Raw genomic sequence first — 19,971 nt, 5'->3', positions numbered from 1 at the left:
TCTTGGAAAGGGTTTCAGTAATTTCAAGGAAATAATGAAAAACGCTAACAGATAGATCACAAATTACCTAAAGAAACTGAAGAGGGCCTGCAAATAAATTTTTAATTTTTAAACTAACTACTCACGCATTTTGTGTAGCAAGTCCCATTCTTCTTGTAGAAATGCTCCATAATGCCCTATAAACAAGAGCAAACACATACATTTATTGTCATATACCCCGCAAAATACCTTGCTGATTAAAAGAGAGGTATTATTTCAAAAGGATGAGTGTTTCTGCAGTCTCTGTTAAAGAGCGTGGTTCTCAGCAGCAGCTGAGAGCCAAGTGGAATGTTAGAGGATTCGCCACACATTAATATAAATTTATAAAATGTGTCACCTGCAAATTCTCTTCATTATCTCATTTATGTTCAGGCTTTTAATTATTTCCACTAATTATACAGCAATTAGTTAATGGTATATTTTAAGTTGAGTAAGATCACATTTGATTTAGCGCAGTAGAAAAGACCTTAGCTGCTGATCAAAAAATATAAAATACATCCTTTTAATCCTTTTGTAGATTTTGGCTTTATGAAAATATATCAAGAAAAGAAACGGAAGCTCATATGAAGACTGCCAAATATTTGAGAGATTAATGCCGAGGAAATGAACTTCGTGTTACCATAGAGTTTCTTGAATTCAATTATTTTCTTTTTGCACTCTAACATATACCAAATGTATTGAAGTAGATAAATGATCATAAGCAAAAAATCAAGACAGGTCAGTTCTCTTTTTTGATATTTTAAGGCAGTTTTAACGTCAATAAATACTACAGTAAGTCAATGACATTTCCCCAATTTTATTAAATGCTACTTACATCCCACCAACATGCACTAATTTTCTAATAGTTACATTCTCCTAAAGGATTAGCACTCCAAGGAAAGACTTAGCTATTCAAACTTGAACTAAATTGCAGTTGATCTATTCAACTGGTTGTGCAAAACTGTAGTTCAGATATAGCTTCATTTACAGAAGTGACTGACTTTTTTTCTATTAAAACATGCACTTTGTGTGCAATATTATTTTTAGATGTGAATTTAGATCACTTCTGATTATATATGTTATTTGGTATGCAGTATGTACACCACTATCTGCATTCCCAACAACATTCATTAGATGGACCTCAATCCCAGGGGATAGACAAATAATCACAATCCATTTTAATCTAAGTATTCCATACTCTGTAATTGCTATTTTTTTAAGTGAAGCAAAAACAAGAAATGGATGTTACTAAATGAATATAATGCATGAAAGGCTTTCACTTGACAATTGGCAAGTGTTCCAAAAACCTTAGTAAAAATAAACCACATATTCCAATCAGATCATAATCACAACATTCATCAACTTTGTGTCCATTCTCCAACCCTATGTAGCATGCTCACATTCAGACTTTTTGCTGATTTACACTCTCACCATACTATTAGATCTTTAGTTCTATGCATGCATAAATACAGTGTTTCAAGACTGAAGTAGGAAGAATCAGGCAATGTTCATAAACAATTTAACGTTTGCTTGCCCGGTCTATAAAAGCACAAAAAAACTTCCAAAACTGTTGTTCTGATATTAACATAGATGCAATATTTAAATAAAAATATTAAAAGGTTCAAAGTTTCATTTTATTCTCAAAGTATGCATTTATAATACAACTCCAATATTTGTCTACTCCAGATAGCCATTAAATAAAGAAAGACCATGAGGGTTGATGAAAGAAAAGACATCAACTCCACCCCCCTCAACTGGCATGAAAAAGAAACAAAATTTGCAGACCCCAAAATACCCCCCTTGTCCGCAACAAAAAAACCCCACAAAATCAATGATCCTCAACACATAATAATTCCCGACCACCTCACTTGCAGTAAAGAACAGTGACAGTAGCACCAAATCCTCAACCCCCCAACACACAAAAAAATTAACAGATCATCCACCTGCCACACGAAAGAAAACACTGAAAAACTGAAAGAAACTAACATAAAGTACAGTCCAATAATTACATAAAACTCAGAATGTGGGAAACGTTTTCTCGTTGCATACAAGGAGAGCAGCCACACAAACGCAGTCCATCCTTAAAGAGTAACTGCTGATCTGGGTCCTAACACCGCCAATCCAGGGCTGAACGGCGCCCAACTAGGCCCAAACACGCCGAACTGGGTCCAAACGTGCTGACCTGGCTGCCGACTGTCTTGAGCCAAGCCATTGCTGATCCCCTCCGCATTCACCCCAATGCTTCAATCTTCCTCGCTGCTTTGGGATGGAGTCATTCATGACCCCGCAACTCATCTCTAGTCTTTTCCACGAGTCGGCTTGTGGTCTTGGAACTTTTCGGCCCCCTGTCTCTGAGCTCCACAAGACAACTCTCCAGACATAGGAGATCAAGTTCCAAATTATACATCACAGGCTCCAACAGTTTCCATAACACAGGCAAGACAAAAAGAACAAGCAGAAGGTGTAGAAAGAGTGAAATAATTGGAATGTTTTACTATCTGGAAGATGTTCCCCTTGGAATCGTTGTTCACTGGTGCCATCTTGACCAGAAATGCAAATTAAGACTAAACTACTTCCTGCATTGCTAGTACTTCAACATATTTTATGCTTATCAAAGCTTTTGGCCTTTAGGATTTAACTCTTTCACATTTATAGTTTGTGTTGTTTCAGATCCTCAAACAAATTTTACAATATATAAACATAGTCAATGACTCATTGGTAACATTCCGACCATTTTTACACACTAGAGTGCTAACAGTTCAACCAAAAATTTCTTATACATTGCACCACTCTAATGACCAAAATGCCATGATGTAATTGGCTGAAAAAATGGTGTTTTTTTTAAATTTCATGTCAGCATTAGTGCAGTTTAGTACATCAGATAAACAGAAAAAATCCTCAGCTACCTCGTTTTGCAATCATCTGTGGACAACCCAGGTTGAGATCAATGGCATTGCAGTAATCCTGAGCGAGCAAACAGGCTTGGACAAACACTTCTGGGTCATTTGCACAGAACTTAAAACAAAAAAAGACAATAAGACATATTAAAAATAGGTAATGCAATCAGACTGATATTTCACTAGGTTTTTTAGTAACCAGGAATATTGGATGATCTAGCTGCAGTGGACAAAGGATTACATTGAGACAGGTTCAATTACAGATGTGCAATCCATCTGCCCAATTTCACCTACACTCGGGTGATCCATCTGAAACACAGGGAAGTCTTCTTGTTATTGTAAATGGGACACTAAATGGAAATAGTTACTGGGTTATTGAAGCTAAATAAATTATAAACATTTTAGTTCATATTTTTCTGTTAATATGCTCAATGTATTTAAATTAAATCAATAGACAGAATGATGTTACAATTCAGCGATAGAAGGAGTGTGAAGAGGTCAAGTTCAAATGTCAGTGAGGTATAGTTTTGCTTTATTCCTGTTATAATTGCTCTAAGCCCAATACCTGAACGACGAGTGGTCGATCTTCTGCGTTTGTCTCATTGTACAGGTTCTCCTTTCTGTAATTTGCATCCCGCACGAACACCTGAGCATGAAGCATGGGTGTGTAACAGAGATGGGCACCATGGCGACGACTAAGCAACCTCCATGCAAGCTCACTCTGATCCACCATTGGAGCAACCACGTATCGTGCACCATTTAGCGTTGTCCTCCAGAAATCAAACCCCTCCAGTTTGGGCATCCCGACTGATCTGCAAAGAAAGCACGACTTCAGCATCGAACTTCTTTTTAGAACTGAGATGCAGAGAAATTTCTTTAATCAGAGGGTGGTAAGTCTGTGGAATTTGTTGCCACGAGTGGCTGTGGAGGCCAAATCACTGGGCGTATTTAAGGCAGAGATAGATAGGTTCTTGATTAGCCAGGGCATCAAAGGGTATGGGGAGAAGGCAGGGGAGTGGGGATGACCGGAAGAATCGGATCAGCCCATGATTGAATGGCAGAGCAGACTCGATGGGCCGGATGGCTGACTTCTGCTCCTATATCTTATGGTCTTATGGAAAGCACAATGGAAATTTTTACAATCTCAGATGATAGACTGTAACAGCAGAAGTTAGCAGGTCAGTATGAGAAACAGTGGTCAGTAAAAAAGTAACACACACAAAATGCTGGAAGAACTCAGCAGGTCAGGCAGTATATATGATAATGAATAGATAGTTGATGTTTAGACTCTTCTTCAGGATTTTGGGTTATCAAGAATCACCACTTTTTGAATCAGTGCCCATCGATCCCAAATGTGTGCGTTGCTTAGGATTTCCAGCATCTACAGACTTCCTTGTTTATAATAAACATGTGTTGTATTAAATCACTATCATATGGGCATGTGAGTGCCAAATGAAAGATTTCAAATTAGATATGACCTGTGATCTTTCTAGAAGTCAGGATACCGGGTAAAACTCCAACTCCTCTTCAAAACTGAAATAGCAGGGGATCTTTTTTGGCCACAACTTACGAAAAGTACTACAAATGCTAAAAAACTCAAGCAGAAACAACAAGTGCTGAAACCCCTAAGCAGGTCAGGCAACAGCTGTGAATAAAGAAAAAAAGTGTTAACATTTCTGGTTGAAGGCTCTTGGTCAAGGAGCAATGCAGGAATTGCTCAATACTGCTTGTGCACATCAGCCTCGAGCACCAAGAAACAGTGTTTGAATCAGTAGGGTGGATCCATGTCTTAAAAACAGCTCTCTTGAAAAACCAGAAAATCTAATAATCCTTTCGTAACAACAAATTGCTCCTCCAAAAATAAAATCCACCCTTACATGAGATGCACAAAATATAAACTACCTGCCTTTCTTTCCTATCTTCCCCTCCTTTTCTTTACCCTTTTTTCATTACTTTGACAAAAAAACCCTTTAAGGAAAGTTCTTTAAATTTCCAACCAATCAGCAAATTATGTTCTCTCATAGAACATTAACTACAGTAATCAAAAAGGCATTTCCAATCTGTATTTCTTAACTTTAAAAAGGGCAAATGTTGAAACTATCTTTGTGGCTACAGATGAAAAGAGAAACCTCTGAGAAACTCTATGGATTTGTACTGAGCTGCATGTCTGGATGCATGTTGAAGTCCTTGGGTGCAGCTGGAACCCATCGATTTATTTAACTGTAGTCTTACACTGTTCCTAAATAAATCAGTTATATATTGTGACCTCAGCTCCACATTTGGAAAGCACACAGGAATAGCCCAAAATTGCCTTTGAAAGGTTCAATTTCTCGTTTCTTTATGCCTAAAAGCAGCTTGTCATTTTTCTTTGCAATTGTTCAAACTAATTAACCAGATGAAAATTAATAAAAATTGCAGATGCTAGATACTTGAAAGAAAAATACTGCAAAAAGGAGGTTTTGTGGAAGAATGTGGGGCACGTGGCCAAGTGGTTAAGGCGTTCTGAGTTCGAGCCCCAGCTGAGGCAGCGTGTTGTGTCCTTGAGCAAGGCACTTAATCACACAATGCTTTGCGACGACACTGGTGCCAAGATGTATGGGTCCTAATGCCCTTCCCTTGGACAACATCGGTGTCATGGAAAGGGGAGACTTGCAGCATGGGCAACTGCCAGTCTTCCATACAACCTTGCCCAGGCCTGCGCCCTGGAGATCATGGTCTCGCAAGACTAACGGATGCCTTTTTTGTGGAAGACTAGGTGGAACAATGGATGTTCCTTCCTGAAGTTGTTATCAAATGTTCCAATCAGGGAGGCACAGTTTTGACCTCTAAATTCCAGATGCAAATGTCATATCTCAAAACAATCATCGTACCTCCCTCTCGACTAGGGCCCTATTATTGAACCACAGGCTATTGTCTCCTGCACAGTCGTATTTTTCACTTCCTTGGAAGATCTTACCCCTTTTCACCCAACCCCTATATTTCCCAACTTTGCAGTGCCCCAGCCCAGTTCTACGAGTAGGACTGGCTTAATGAACCCATTGTTTCAGTCTGCTCTTACCCCATTAATTCTTCCTATTTTAACTCTACTCTTTATCCCTTGTCCAGTCCCTTACATCCATGATACCTTGGATGCCCGCAGACATTGACAGTTCCATTTTCCTGGCCCTAAACTGATGCATCCTCACCATGGATGTACAATCCCATTTGACCACCGTCCTGTATATGGAGGGTCTGAGAGCTTTCTGCTTCTTCCCTCAACAGAGACTCAACTAACCAATTCCTCTCCATCAGCATACTTATTTGCCTGGCAGAACTTGTTTTCACAACGAGGAACTTCCCCTTCAAGTCCACTCACTTGTAGTTAGGGGAACTTGTATGGGCCTCAAGCTGTGTCTGTCTTTGGTGGGATACGTAGAACAAACTCTGAGCCTCCCTCAACTCCCTTTTCTGGTACAGTGATGACTACATTGCGGCTGCTTCCTCCGTACATACAGAAATCAGAAATTTTATCAGTTTTTATTCCAATTTTCACCCTCTCTCTGTGAAGAGTAAGAATTTTAGATTGTATACTGTATACATTCTCTGATATTAAATTGAACCATTTGAACATCTGATCTCATTTTCACTTGCCCTATTTCTGAAGCTTCTCTTTCCTTTTCAGATCAATATCTTTGGGAATAGATTAACCACAGACATCCATTAAAAGCCCAAACAGTATCACGGCTACCTTGATAATATTTCCTCCCACCATGTGTCTAAGAGAATTGAGAAAAGAATTGATACATCTTTAAAGGCGAAGGGTGGTCACACTAAATATTAATTTGATTTAGGCTTTTACTGTTTACTGCTCTTTGTAGTAATAATTTTTGTTATTTAGGAACATTTTTGAAAGCATCTTTGGTTTACAGAATTTTTTTACATGTGCCTTAGACTTCTGCACAGTTACAGTACCACTGAGCTCAGGGGCATCTGTAATTTACTGAGCCAAGTGGCTGAACACATTCTATATAAGTTCATGTAATGATAATCCTATATCTTTATCCTTTTAATTATCCATCACCTGATGATAGCCATTCGTTTGCCTAAGTTTTCCACATTTAAAAATAATTGTTTCCCCTCTAAGAATGTTAAAAAGTTCAGTGTCATATATTTGATGTGTATATATAATGTCATACACTTATTGAAAATAATTGATGGTGTATAACCAGACAGCCAGTGCATGGCAGTCTGGACATAGAACTATTAAAAGTACCTGCAATATATCAATCAAGATGGTGGAAGAATGTGTTAGTTTTGAAACATTTCGTCAGCAAATTTCCTATTTTGCCTCCCTTATTCTTAAATCTTTCTCAATTTTATTTCACTTGCTCCTGGCCTGCTTTCCCTCTTTCATCTTATTATCTACCAGTAGGTTGTATTCCCACTCATGATGCTAATGTTTGTCAGTTCATTGTGGGAGAAATACGTAATTCAGCAATTCAGTATTGTGCTGAGAAACTGTTCCAATGTTAGAAGATCTGGGCTGCTTCATGGATGAGACATTACAAATTAAACTTTGGTCTTCTCTTTCAGAATTTAAAAGGTTGCATGACATCAAGAAGACAGGAGCTAGTCTAGGACTTTTCAGCTTTCAAAACCCAATCCACCATTCAATGTGATTGTGGTTAATCTGCAACCAAACTCCCTAACTGTTCCTGACATCTTCTAATAACTTTGGTTATTAAAAACTACTTAAATTATTGCAACCTAACATTATCCATTATTCTGCTGTCTTCTCCCTTCTTTTCCAGTTCTGCAGAGGGGTCTCAGCCTGAAACATCAACTGCTTATTCATTTCCATAGATCCTGCTGAGTTCCTCCAGCATCTTGTATTTGGATTTCCAGCATCTGCAGACTTTCTGGTGTTTATTATCCATATTTTTCAGAAGTAGAATTAAATTCCTACTGCACCCTGCACAGAGCAGTTTCCTAATATTATTCCTAAAAGCTATTTTATTAAATTTTAGAACAGGCATCCAAATCTGACAATAGAAAATAGGAGCAGGAGTAGGCCCACAAGGCCAGACCTATATTTTAATATGACCTTTACTACAATGGGCTCAGCTCCTCTTCTATGCCAGCTCTCATTAAAACCTATGTTACAACATCGGTTTCAACCCCAAAACAGAAATGGCTAGAGTTGCTCAGCACTTTCATGCAAGGGTATTTATTCAGTGCGTCAGAAATCAAACTTACAAAAATAGTGAAAAGGAAACTGCAAATATTCACAAAAAGATATCTACCAAAAAAAACACAATTATAGTTAAGTACTTATACTTGGCCGATGTGACCTGCTGGCAACTCAATCTTTCTCTCCCCAACCCCAAGAGCGATCCACCCCATTTTTTAAGCATGGGGACGTACCATCTTTAATTACCCACAAAGTTAAATTAAGACTACAAATGAATTAGAATATGATGTACCCCACAATACAGTTACAGTCATACTACAAAATAAACAGAAGAATCCACCTTAAATACAGAATATAAACAATATATACACATTTACACATCCCTATTACTAAAGAAGTGGAATATTCTACTCTGTTTGGTGAGAAAGGCACCATTAAACCAACGCCATTATAAGAATATACCGGGTAAGACATCCAAGTGCGCACACTCAGTGCAACATCAGCAGAATGACAAGGAAATGTTTGTGTGTGTGTGTGTGTGTGTGTATGGAGTGCATTTATCGAGAGCTCTCTGTCACACCTTAATTGCTTGATCTTTCAAATACTGATCAATCTGCACATTAAATACACTTAGTGGCCACTTTATTAGATACATCTATACACCTGCTTATTATACAAGTATCTAATCAGCCAATCATGTGACAGCAACTCAATGCATAAAAGCATGCAGACATGGTCAAGAGGCTCAGTTGGGAGTGAGGATTGAGGTTGGAGCAAAGGACTGAGCCTGTTGTTGGAAGTTGATCTCAGGCAGGAAATAGGGGGGGGGGGGAGGGGGGGGGGGTGGGAGAGAGTAGAGATGGCAGGAACTGACAGAGGAAGCGAATGGGAGGTGGTATTGGGTGTTAGGAGTTGTATGGAGGAAAGCAAGTGGCAGGTTTCTGAGAAACGGAAAAATAAATGGCTGATTGAGGATTGCAGTGATGAAAGCAGCAGACAGGATTTAAATAAAAGAAGGAAGGAAGAGTTTAAGGTCTTCATCAGTTTTTGAATGTGAAGCTGTTTCTGATATCAATCTAATTAGACCAACTAAGGATTTAAAATAAACCAGTGGGAGATATGTGGCTGCAAAACCTTCAAGAGATGGATCACTCTCAGTATTTTATAAAGATAGTAAGCAATGTGAAAAAACTTTGGGGTTAAAAGCTGTGGAAGGAAGGAATTATATTGAATGATAGTGGTTTTGGGGAGTAATCGCTGGAGTGCCTCTAGATGCATCAATTGACCAAGTTACAAATAATTTAGTTGGGAGAAAACATGTGGGCGCTAAATGTTTAAAAAGGGAGTAAATTTGTAGTGGAGTAAGAACAAATAGCCTATTGGTGTTAATTAAATTTGACAGATTGAAGTTACTGGTTAGAGTATATGAGTTATATAGTTTGAGTCTATGCATCACCCTTTCTGAAATGTTTTCAATGCCAGAAGTTTAGCCATGTAGTAGCTGCATGGAATCATAAAAAGCAATGTGGTAGATGCACAGCAGAGCATGATTATGGCAATTGCGGAGAAGGCATTCAGCTAAAATACATAACAACTGTAGAGGAGAACATAGCTCTGCTTATGCCCAGTGTCCTGTATTTAAGAAAACTGGAAGTCCAGCATGATCAGGTCAGGAAATGATCATATCATATGCAGAGGCTCTGTAGAAAGTACAGATGACAGTGTCGGGGGACCTATTAATATCCAGAAATCAGATAAATTAAAGACAGTGTATAAAGGGCATGATTGTATAATAAAGGATTTGACTGTTGATAAACTGAAGTTTGTCACTTTCATGGCAAAAATGGTAAATTGTACAGCACAAACTAAAAGTAGGATAGAAAAAATTAAAGCCACACACAAAACGCTGGAGGAACTCAGCTGGCCAGGCAGTATCAGGAAGAATACAGTTGATGTTTCAAGCCAAGATCCTTCAATTATATAAAAAGCAGCAAAATAAATCTAGAGATAAAAGACTTGACTCTAGAAGTCACTAATGATGCCCTTCACAGAATAAATAATGTTCAAGGTTCAAAGGAGGATTGTTAATGTTTTTTTTCCTGATCTTACAATGGAATGCAAGAAGCCAACTAGCTAATGGTCAAGAATTTAAGAAATTTACTGAAGACCTACAAATAAACCTGATATTATATCTGTACAATAAACATGATTGAAATCTTGTTTAAGTTTTAAGATACCAGGTTATGTTGATATAAGATGCAATTGGAAAATGGGTAATGGAGGAGGTGTCCTGAAGAAGCCTCTTGACCTGAAACGCCAACTGTTTATTCATTTCTATAGATGCTGCCTGACCCGATGAGTCCTCTAGAATTTTGTGTGTGCTGCTTTGGATTTCCAGCATCTGCAGAATCTCTTGTGTAGGAAACTTTGTCACATGGTGTGAGCAGAATTATCTGCAGCTTAATGTGAAAAAGACTAAGGAGCTGGTGGTAGACCTGAGGAGGGCTAAGTCACCGGTGACCCCTGTTTCCATCCAGGGGGTCAGTGTAGACATGGTGGATGATTACAAATCCCTGGGGATACGAGTTGACAATAAACTGGACTGGTCAAAGAACACTGAGGCTGTCTACAAGAAGGGTCAGAGTCGTCTCTATTTCCTGAAGAGATTGAGGTCCTTTAACATCTGCCGGATGATGCTGAGGATGTTCTACGAGTCTGTGGTGGCCAGTGCTATCATGTTTGCTGTTGTGTGCTGGGGCAGCAGGCTGACGGTAGCAGACACCAACAGAATCAACAAACTTATTCGTAAGGCCAGTGATGTTGTGGGGATGGAACTGGACTCTCTGACGGTGGTGTCTGAAAAGAGGATGCTGTATAAGTTGCATGCCATCTTGGTCAATGTCTCCTATCCACTACATAATGTACTGGTTGGGCACAGGAGTACATTCAGCCAGAGACTCATTCCTCCAAGATGCAGCACAGAGCGTCATAGGAAGTCATTCCTGCCTGTGGCCATCAAACTTTACAACTCCTCCCTTGGAGGGTCAGACACCCTGTGCCGATAGGCTGGTCCTGGACTTATTTCATATTTTACTGGCATAATTTACATATTACTATTTAACTATTTATTTTTTATGTTGCAACTGTAACAAAAACCAATTTCCCCCTGGGATCAATAAAGTATGACTATGACTATGTGTTTATAATGGAGGAGGAGTGGCTACCTTTGTCAAAAATGGGATAGCACATAGTTATGGAAATTGGGGTTGCTTATGAGTCAATTGTGGTTGAAATTTGGGGGAAAGAATAGTAAAGTACAGATAATACATTTTTATAACCCTTGTAAAAGGTTAACACCTGATATATATTGGAAAGTGTTGATGGAAATGGGAGAAATAAGCTCATACATTGTGGGGATTTTAATGCTTAGTGCTACGTGGAGTTGTGGTGTCACAAATGTGAATGGGACAGTGGTGGAAGACTTTCTGGAAAAAAGTGTTTGGAGTGCTTGAACGATGGTAGGAGTATAAGGATAAATCTATTAAACAACATTGTTTCTGCTATAGACCTTACACTGGTATCTGAGGATATAGCAAGTGTGTTTAACTGGGAAGTCTATAGTGATACAGTAGTGGGGAGTGATCATTTCCCAATATCTGCACAATGGGAATAGATGTGCATCAGAGGAAAGGTTCTCGTATCACAAGTTGAGAAGTTGTGTAGAGATCTCCAGCGCATTTTCAGTCTGAGTCTCAGCCTGGAAAGGGTCCTCACTGTGGTCCCAGTACCAAAGAAGGGCCAACTGAAAGGGTCTTGGCCCGAAACATTGGCTATATTTTTTTCCATTGATGCTGCCTGGCCTGCTGAGTTCCTCCAGCATTTTGTGTGTGTTGTTTGTTATAATATGTTTACACAATTATTGGATTTGAAACTTACGTTGGTTTTGAAGTTCTTTATTACAATATGGGTTGAAGAGCGACGTCCTCTTTCCTGGCAATGAGCAGTTGTTATCCATATACTGAAACCTGGTAAGGATTAATCAGATTCTCCCAGTTATAGACCTATTTTGCTAACTTCACATGTATGTAAGACAATGGAACAAATGGTTAGAGCAATGCTTTCTTGTTTTGTGGAAAGTAGTGGAAAATTAGATAGAGTTCAAGCTCAAGCACTAAAATTATGTTGTGTGCTATTAAATCATCCCTAATTTCTGCATTACTGGTAGAAGTAGGTGAAGTACCTTTGCATCTACACATATTACGGTTAGCAATGATTTATTGGGTTAGTAAGACTTCAAAGCTGGACATCCAAGATTGGCAACATTAGTAGAGCATTGGGAGAACTACATTCCTAAGGTCATCAGATTTGGCTGGATGGGAAATGAATGGGCACAACATTGAATTACTTAATGTGGAATATGGTCTCTTTGTACCCTTTTCTGTCACTCCTCCAAGGTTTTTCCCTTTACCTGAGGTTGATTTGGGTCTTCAGGAAAAGATCAAGATCAGGAATGATGTATATCAGTGGCAGAGGAAGTTCAGCAATATATACAAGGCCGACATTATGGCTTCTTACATATCTACACGAATGATTCAAAAGATCCAGGGGCAGGTCATTCAGGTGTTTCTATTTATGTTCCAAAGTTTCATGTGACAATTAAGAAAAGATTATCAGACAAAGTATCAGTATACATGACTGAAATGATTATGTACTTCTGTGCTCAGCTTGTTATCGGTGTTGGGATTTATTAAAACAAGTATTTCAAAATATAGGCCAGACATTCTTCTTGAGATTGAACATCTGTTGAGGCTGCAGAGGCTAGGCTTGTGTATACATTTCTTATAGTTCCCTGCTCCTGTTGGGGTTGAAGGAAATAAGGTGGCAGACATTCCAACCAAGCAATCACTTAAAATTGAGGATATGTGTTGCATATAGAAGTAGTGTTGCCTTTGCATAAAGGAGATGGAAGCCATAATTTAAAAACTCTATTTGATCACTCTAGCAACAAAGCTGGGATAAGGAAAAGAAAGGACAGCATAGATGTAAAATTAAGAGGATGGTGGAGACAAGTTTAGGTGGGTATAAAAGGAGGGAAGAAGTTTTTTTTTACTGTGGAATGATTGTTGGTGCCAGAACATCTCAGAAACCGTTGATCTCCTGGGATTTTCATGCACAAGTCTCTAGTTTACAAAGAATGGTGCAAAAATCAAAAAAAAAATCCAGTGAGCAGAAGTGAAAATGCCTTGTCAGTGAGAGAGGCCAGGGAAGAATGACCAGACTGGTTCAAGTTGACAGGAAGGCGACAGTAAATAAAATAACCACGTGCTATAACAGTGGTTGCAGAAGAGCACCTCTGAATGCACAACACATCACACTGTGAAGTGGATGGGCTACAGAAGCAGAAGTCCACATACACACACTTGGTGGCCATTTTACTCGGTACAGGATGTACCTGATAAAGTGACCACTGCTTGCCTGTCTAATGGTGGGAATTTTCTAGAAATTCACTACCCTCTGAGAGAAGAAATTTCTGTGCCCCTCAGTTTCAAATGACCAGCCCCATATTTTGTAGGTGTGTTTTTTGCCTTTTCCTGTTGTATCTTTTCAACATGCATCCTGTAATGCCGCCTTCAGATCTAATGTGCTTCAGAAAGATCATCCTCATTTAAACTCCAAGGAATACAAACCCAAACAGGTTATCCTTTCTTGACAGAATAATCCCCTTGTCTCTGGATTGATGCCCCAATCAAAAGTAATTCTCTTGTAAACCTCAATCAAATCACTCCTTTACTAAACTTCCACATAATACACCACTAGCTGCTGTTATCATTCCTCAGTTTAATTCTTGGAATCCAGGTGGTATGCCAGAAAAATCTCTGCAGTCTTTCTTCCAAAAACAATCAAATGCATTACCTAAAATAGCTCACGGTTCCAATCAATGTTTTTGTTGAAAAGCAGTAAATATTTTCCACTTGTTTTCCAGTCCTTTGATAAAAAGCCAGAGTTCCATTAGCCTTCCTGATTTTCCTCTGCATCTATAACTTTTTAATAATTAAGAATTTGAGCAAAGTACCTTTGGGCCTGTACTGCTATTTATTTTTATAATTTCTATTCTATCCATTTTAGATCCCATCTGCTATTTGCTTACAATGAAATTTAATTCATACAAGTATAAGCTTACACTTACACAAGTATGAGTGCAATGCTTCCACCTGGGCTGCTCACCTGTCTTTGGCGAACTTAGAACTGTGTTCCATCTATCACATGTCATTTATAAGCTTGATAAGGAGTTACACCCAAACAACAATCCTCATGAAAAAAAATCCTAAATCTGAATTCCTTGACAAAATTTACCCTTTAACCCACATCACAAAGAGAAAACATTTACTCATGAAGAAGGAATTGTTTGCGAGAGCTTGCGGCGTTTCCTGCTTTATCGCGCTGTTTTAGACTGGAAAGTATTTAAGTGGTCGCATATTGCTTCGAAAGATACCAGTGAAAAGTGTAATTTAAATGCAAGCGTTAATTTCTTCCTCCTAAACGTGACCCAACACTCTTTCTCTCTCAATGTCCCAGCCGTTCCTTCGCTTCCCCTTTTTGACGTGACGGCTTTTCCCTCTGCCCCCTTTCTCCAGCTCGCTGCCGTATTCCCTGCCTCTCCTCTCTCCTCCCTGCCCTTTCTTTCCATGTGTTCCTTCTCGCCACTCACCCACTGCTGCCTCCGAGTCCGCTCCTTAAATCTGACCGCCGAGCGGTCCGTCTTTACTCTGCTCCGAATGGAAACCGAGTCCCTCCATCGCGTTCGGTCCGACGGCTGCAGCACCGCCTTTGGCCGCGCTGGGGATTGCGCTGACTGATGAGGGAGGAACTGTGATGTCCTCTAATCTGCATTAGGTCCATCGGTGTGATTAAAAAGCACATTCTAAAAATCGAAATGCTATTTTTTCTACTGATGTATTGCAGCATTCAATTATGTGCTGATGATTACTGTTCTCCTCAAATGATGTTTCACTTGCAAACCAATATCCACAGCATTGAGGCCCTAGTCAAGTCACTGGGTAACCTTGAGCAAGCTACTTATCTCATACGCCTAACACCTATCTCCAGAACTGCGGTAAACCATGTATATATGTTGTAACTCGGTTGCCTCTCTGGACACACCCCTCTGCTGACTGCCCCTGTGGCTCCTCCCACAGAGTCCTGTATAAAGGTGTTCGCCTTGCCCCTCCCCCTCAGTCCCGGGGGCAGACACTCACTGTGGAGGTTGTATTGTACAGCGAATAAAAGCCTTTCAGTATTTTACCAAACCTCAGTCTTTTGGAGTAATTGAAGGTGCTTCAAGAACCAAAAAATCAATCTCATGTTCTATCATAAGTATGCATTTCCTGGTGGATGAAGATTCAAGGATGTCCTCAAAACCTCCTTAAATCTCCCTTGACTCCTCGGATTTCCTGGCCAATGATTACTCAAAGTGCAGAAAGAACAATTTAAGTAATATTGGGAATTTCAAGGCCATGCACCAGAAGCATACAGACACTCTGTATAAACAGACAAGGACCTCCTCATAAACTACCCACACATCTAATCCCACCCCCACCATCACTTGCCCATCTGTGGAGTCTATGGTTCTCACCTTTGCCACATCAGTCATCTCAGAACCCACTAAACTGGAGTAGACGCAAATCACCATCAATATAAGAGATTGCCTATGATGAAGATCCTCTTTGTCATGGAGTTACAATACTTCATAGATTTACTATGCATAAAACCAATCTGTAAATGGTTTGTTACAAGTGTCTTGAGTTAGATTAAATTATATCTTGGAAGAAGGAAATTTTGGTAAAGTCCAACACATCCGATGTCTTCCACAAAACAAACACTTAAAATAAATTGGCTTGTCACAAGTCCTGCTTATGCAAACACTGACACCGGGCAGACAATCTCTGAAGAGTAGTGATAATGGCTGGAGTCACCCATCATGCAAAGACACTGCCCAGATGAAGGCAATGATAAACTACTTATGTAGAAAAATTTGCCAAGAAAATTGTTATAGAAAAAATAGCATACCGGTCATCCAATAAATTAATGGCATGTTAAACATAGAGTGAAATTTATTATAAATAAGGTTGGAAAAGAATGCTTAGCAGAAAACAAATGAAGCAAAATCCACATTGCAAATAGGAAGCTTCATGGTAACTATCATCAAGTTGATTCATGTAATAAAGTACATGAATGTTTCAACATATAACACAAATACAAAATCCAATTCCTAATACTCAGTCAGTATTGTAACTATGTACAGATTAAATTTATTGCGAGAAGTATTTTGATCAGGAATGTGAAACTGGTTATGATAAATTATGTGTTTATAAACCAGAGGCCAAGCAAACCCTTGACTTTGCATTGTTCTATGGTGGAGAAGTATATTGCTTAGCACTGTTTCCTGTGATGCCAAAATTAACTTGTTTTGGGATAGGTTAGCTACTGGAGCTTTCTTGTTTCTGCTCTGTGGCCTACCTTTCTGACCCAGGACTTTGATCTCAGTGTGGAGATGCCCTGTGGCAATGAACGGGGAAGGTACTTCTCGTGCGGTCTCCCAGAAAATCCTCCAAACTGACTGGAGGGACAATTGAACCAACAGCAGCATCCTCTCCAGTCAAGTAGCGTTAATCTGTTTCTTTATCAGTTGTTAATGTTATGGAGCAAAGGAAACAAAAAAATGTGGTTAAACATATTTTTTCTTGATCAATATTTAACCTGTAGGCAATATTTATCCTCGCCATTCACCTTGATTGGCAAGGATCGCATACACTCTTTGATAACACATGTGTTATACACATTTAGAGGTAAGGTACAGCATCTGTATCCAATGCACAGAGTTTTCAACATTGAGCCAAAGGAGCAAATGTTGGATTGTATCGACAGATGTGAACCCTGTGAGGAGCTCATAATGTATGATCTCCTGACCATTCCCTCAATAATCCTGGAAGAATCTTAATGGAGTCATCTGCCTCCAGGGCACTATTATGGGCACTAACTGGCCTGTACCTAGAAAATTATCTCCATATGCGTTAAGGAGCAGACTATTTAGTCTAATATTTATAGCAGTGATGAGAATGTTTTTAATAAGAAGAGAAAGTTATTATACTTGTTTGCTTCCTTTCCCATGCTACCTTATCTACTCAAGTCCTAGAAACATAGAAATATAGAAAACCTACAGCACAATACAGGCACTTTGGCACACAAAGCTGTGCCGAACATGTCCTCACCTTAGAAATTACCTAGGGTTAACCATAGCCCTCTATTTTTCTGAGCTCTATATACCTACGTAGGAGTCTCTTAAAAGACCCTATTGTACCTGCCTCCACCACCGCCTCCGGCAGCCCATTCCACACACTCACCACTCTCTGCGTAAAAAACTTACCCCTAACATCTCCTCTGTACCTACTTCCAAGCACCTTAAAACTGTGCCCTCTCATGCTAGCCAGTTCAGCCCTGGGGAAAAGCCTCTGACTATCCACACAATCAATGCCTCAAAAGCAACAACAAAACCTTTGGTGTAAACTATAGGCACCAGCTCATCAATTTGGAAGATTTGTCTGGCTAAGTAGTTGCTCTTGTGTTTTATGGCTGCCTTGCTATCTATTCTGCTATTTGCCCAGTGTATAATATGTTGACCTTAAAAATAAATACTTTATTGATCCAGAGTGGGAATTTCTTTGTTACAGCAGCAATATTTAAAAACACACTTAACAGAGTGCCGACTTAACTCATAATAAATCCAGGATAATAATATACCAATAATAATTTACCAATGTGCAATAATAATGCACAAAATAATAAAATGGAGACTATTGTACTCCTGTCGCATAGAGATGAACTGTTGCAAATGATTATTGCATTTAGTAGGAAAGTACTTGATTGCATTCTTTTTTCACTTCAAAGAATTCTTCTAAAGTCAAGTGTATCCTTTTTAAAGTCTACTGATGACACTTTAAAATCTTACAAGAACATTTAAATTTTGATGATTGTGCAGTTCGAGCAGTTCAAATTAAATGCAGTATTTTAACTCCAGTCTTGTGCTTTTCCTGAATAATGTCAAAATCACCATTATATATGTTTTTTCCCTTTTTTTCTGCCTCTTTCCTATTTGGAGTAGGTAAAGTTATAAGCAGAAATAGCTTATGAACTCACCTGTTTGTCCTTAAAGCATTGAGCGCATTAATCTGTTCACTTCAGTATAGTACACTATGCTGTAAACAAGTAAGTCTTTAATTCCCCCAAATACTGAAAATTCTCCATGAGGATGTGATGACAGAATGCTTTATGGATACTTGATAAAATATAAATGCTTGAGTTTAGTACTGAATAACCTCTATGCGTCTTTTGCAAATGTTGCCTATGTCAATATTTGGCACTACTGCAAGTTTAAAAATAGGGATTGAAAGAAAATCCAGCCGGTACCAACAAGCTACTGCTGCTGGAGATGACTATTGTTAAGTCTATTTCGAATGTTCTTATTTGTATGGAAATTATCGCAATCAGGCTGAACCTATGAGTGAGGTAGATAGATATTTTTGTTATGCAATTTGCTTCATAATATTTTCTTTGAAGGTTGACATTCTGTTCTGTTGTTATCTTGCAGTTGATCCTAAAGCTAAGGTACTCCTCTGGGCCAGTTGAGCAATCCTCCCCCCTCCCCAGCCCCAGTTGCCTTGGAGATAAGTCAGCTGCAGCATCCTTATCCCCAACCGCAGTCTTGAGTAGAGCCATGAAATTTCAGGCCAGCAGATAGTATTGTTAAATGCAGTACTCCTTAATTTGCCCCAATGGGTCTTGTTACCTGCGACCTAACAAAGATGGCATCACAGCAAGCCAGCCTAAAATGTCTGCCATTCATTGATAATTAACCAGAATCTACCTAGAGAGAAAAAAACAAGGGATCCTGCAGATGCTGGAAATCCAGAGCAACATAAACTAAATGCTGGCAGAACTCAGCTGGTCGGGCAGCATCTATGGAAATGAATAAATAGTGAATCAGAATCAGAATCAAGTTTAATATCACCAACATGTGTCATGAAGTTCAGAATGAGGGGTGACAGTTTGAGGATAAAGGGGAAGCCTTTTAGGACCAAGATGAGGAAAAACTTCTTCACACAGAGAGTTGTGAATCTGTGGAATCCTCTGCCACAGGAAACAGTTGAGGCCAGTATTTAAGAGGGAGTTATATATGGCCCTTGTGGCTAAAGGGATCAGGGGGTATGGATAGAAGGTGGGTACAGGGTTCTGAGTTGGATTATCAGCCATGATCATACTGAATGGCAGTGCAGGCTCGAAGGGCTGAATGGCCTACTCCTGCACCTATTTTCTATGTTTCTATGTTTCTATGAAATTAGTTGACAGTACGATGCAATACATAATAATAAAGGAACTGTGAACTATAAAAACCGTGTATTATAATATAACTATTTTATACTGTATATATAAAATAGTTAAGTTAAATAGCAGTGCAAAAATAGAAATTAAAGAAGTCATGAGGTAGTGTTCATGGGTTCAATGTCCATTCAGAAAGGGGAAAAAACTGTTCCTGAATCACTGAGTGGGTGCCTTCACACTTCTGTACATCCTTCTTGAAAGTAACTTGGATGTATTTGTGTTCCTCAGCAGTAGCAGAGTGAAACGGGAGTATTTGATGGTTTCTATCAGAGCTGCTTGCACGAGTCCCCTTGATTATGGCGCCCGGAAGTGCAGTGCCCTCCCTCAGGACTGGAAAGGAAGGGGGAGGAAGCCAGGATAAAAAGGTAGGAGGGGAAGGGGAGGAGGATAAGCTGGTAGGTGATAGGTGAAGCCAGGTGGGTGGAGGAGGAGGAGGGTATTAAGTGAGAG

General features: G+C 39.3%; 1 protein-coding gene across 3 annotated transcripts in view; it reads right to left on the bottom strand.

The window, feature by feature from the left end:
- Positions 1-14,896, bottom strand: part of dus1l (dihydrouridine synthase 1-like (S. cerevisiae)) — a 56,732-nt gene extending 41,836 nt beyond the window's left edge. Inside the window, exons 1-5 of one of the 3 annotated variants that reach the window (XM_072242728.1) lie at positions 14,795-14,896; positions 12,022-12,110; positions 3,481-3,727; positions 2,925-3,033; positions 126-176 (exon numbers count right to left, since the gene is read on the bottom strand). In XM_072242728.1, coding sequence (XP_072098829.1) covers positions 126-176; positions 2,925-3,033; positions 3,481-3,717 — 397 coding nt within the window. In that variant the 5' untranslated portion in view covers positions 3,718-3,727; positions 12,022-12,110; positions 14,795-14,896. Of the gene's footprint in view, positions 1-125; positions 177-2,924; positions 3,034-3,480; positions 3,728-12,021; positions 12,111-13,998; positions 14,047-14,794 lie in introns of those variants that run through there. The other 2 variants (XM_072242729.1, XM_072242730.1) reach the window with 2 other exon arrangements.
- Between the last annotated feature and the right edge of the window lie 5,075 nt (positions 14,897-19,971).

Source organism: Mobula birostris, chromosome 24 (assembly GCF_030028105.1).
Source record: "Mobula birostris isolate sMobBir1 chromosome 24, sMobBir1.hap1, whole genome shotgun sequence".
In the NCBI taxonomy this organism is placed as follows: Eukaryota; Metazoa; Chordata; class Chondrichthyes; order Myliobatiformes; family Myliobatidae; genus Mobula; species Mobula birostris.
Note: the sequence above shows the minus strand (reverse complement) of the source record. Positions and strands in the feature narration are given on the sequence as shown.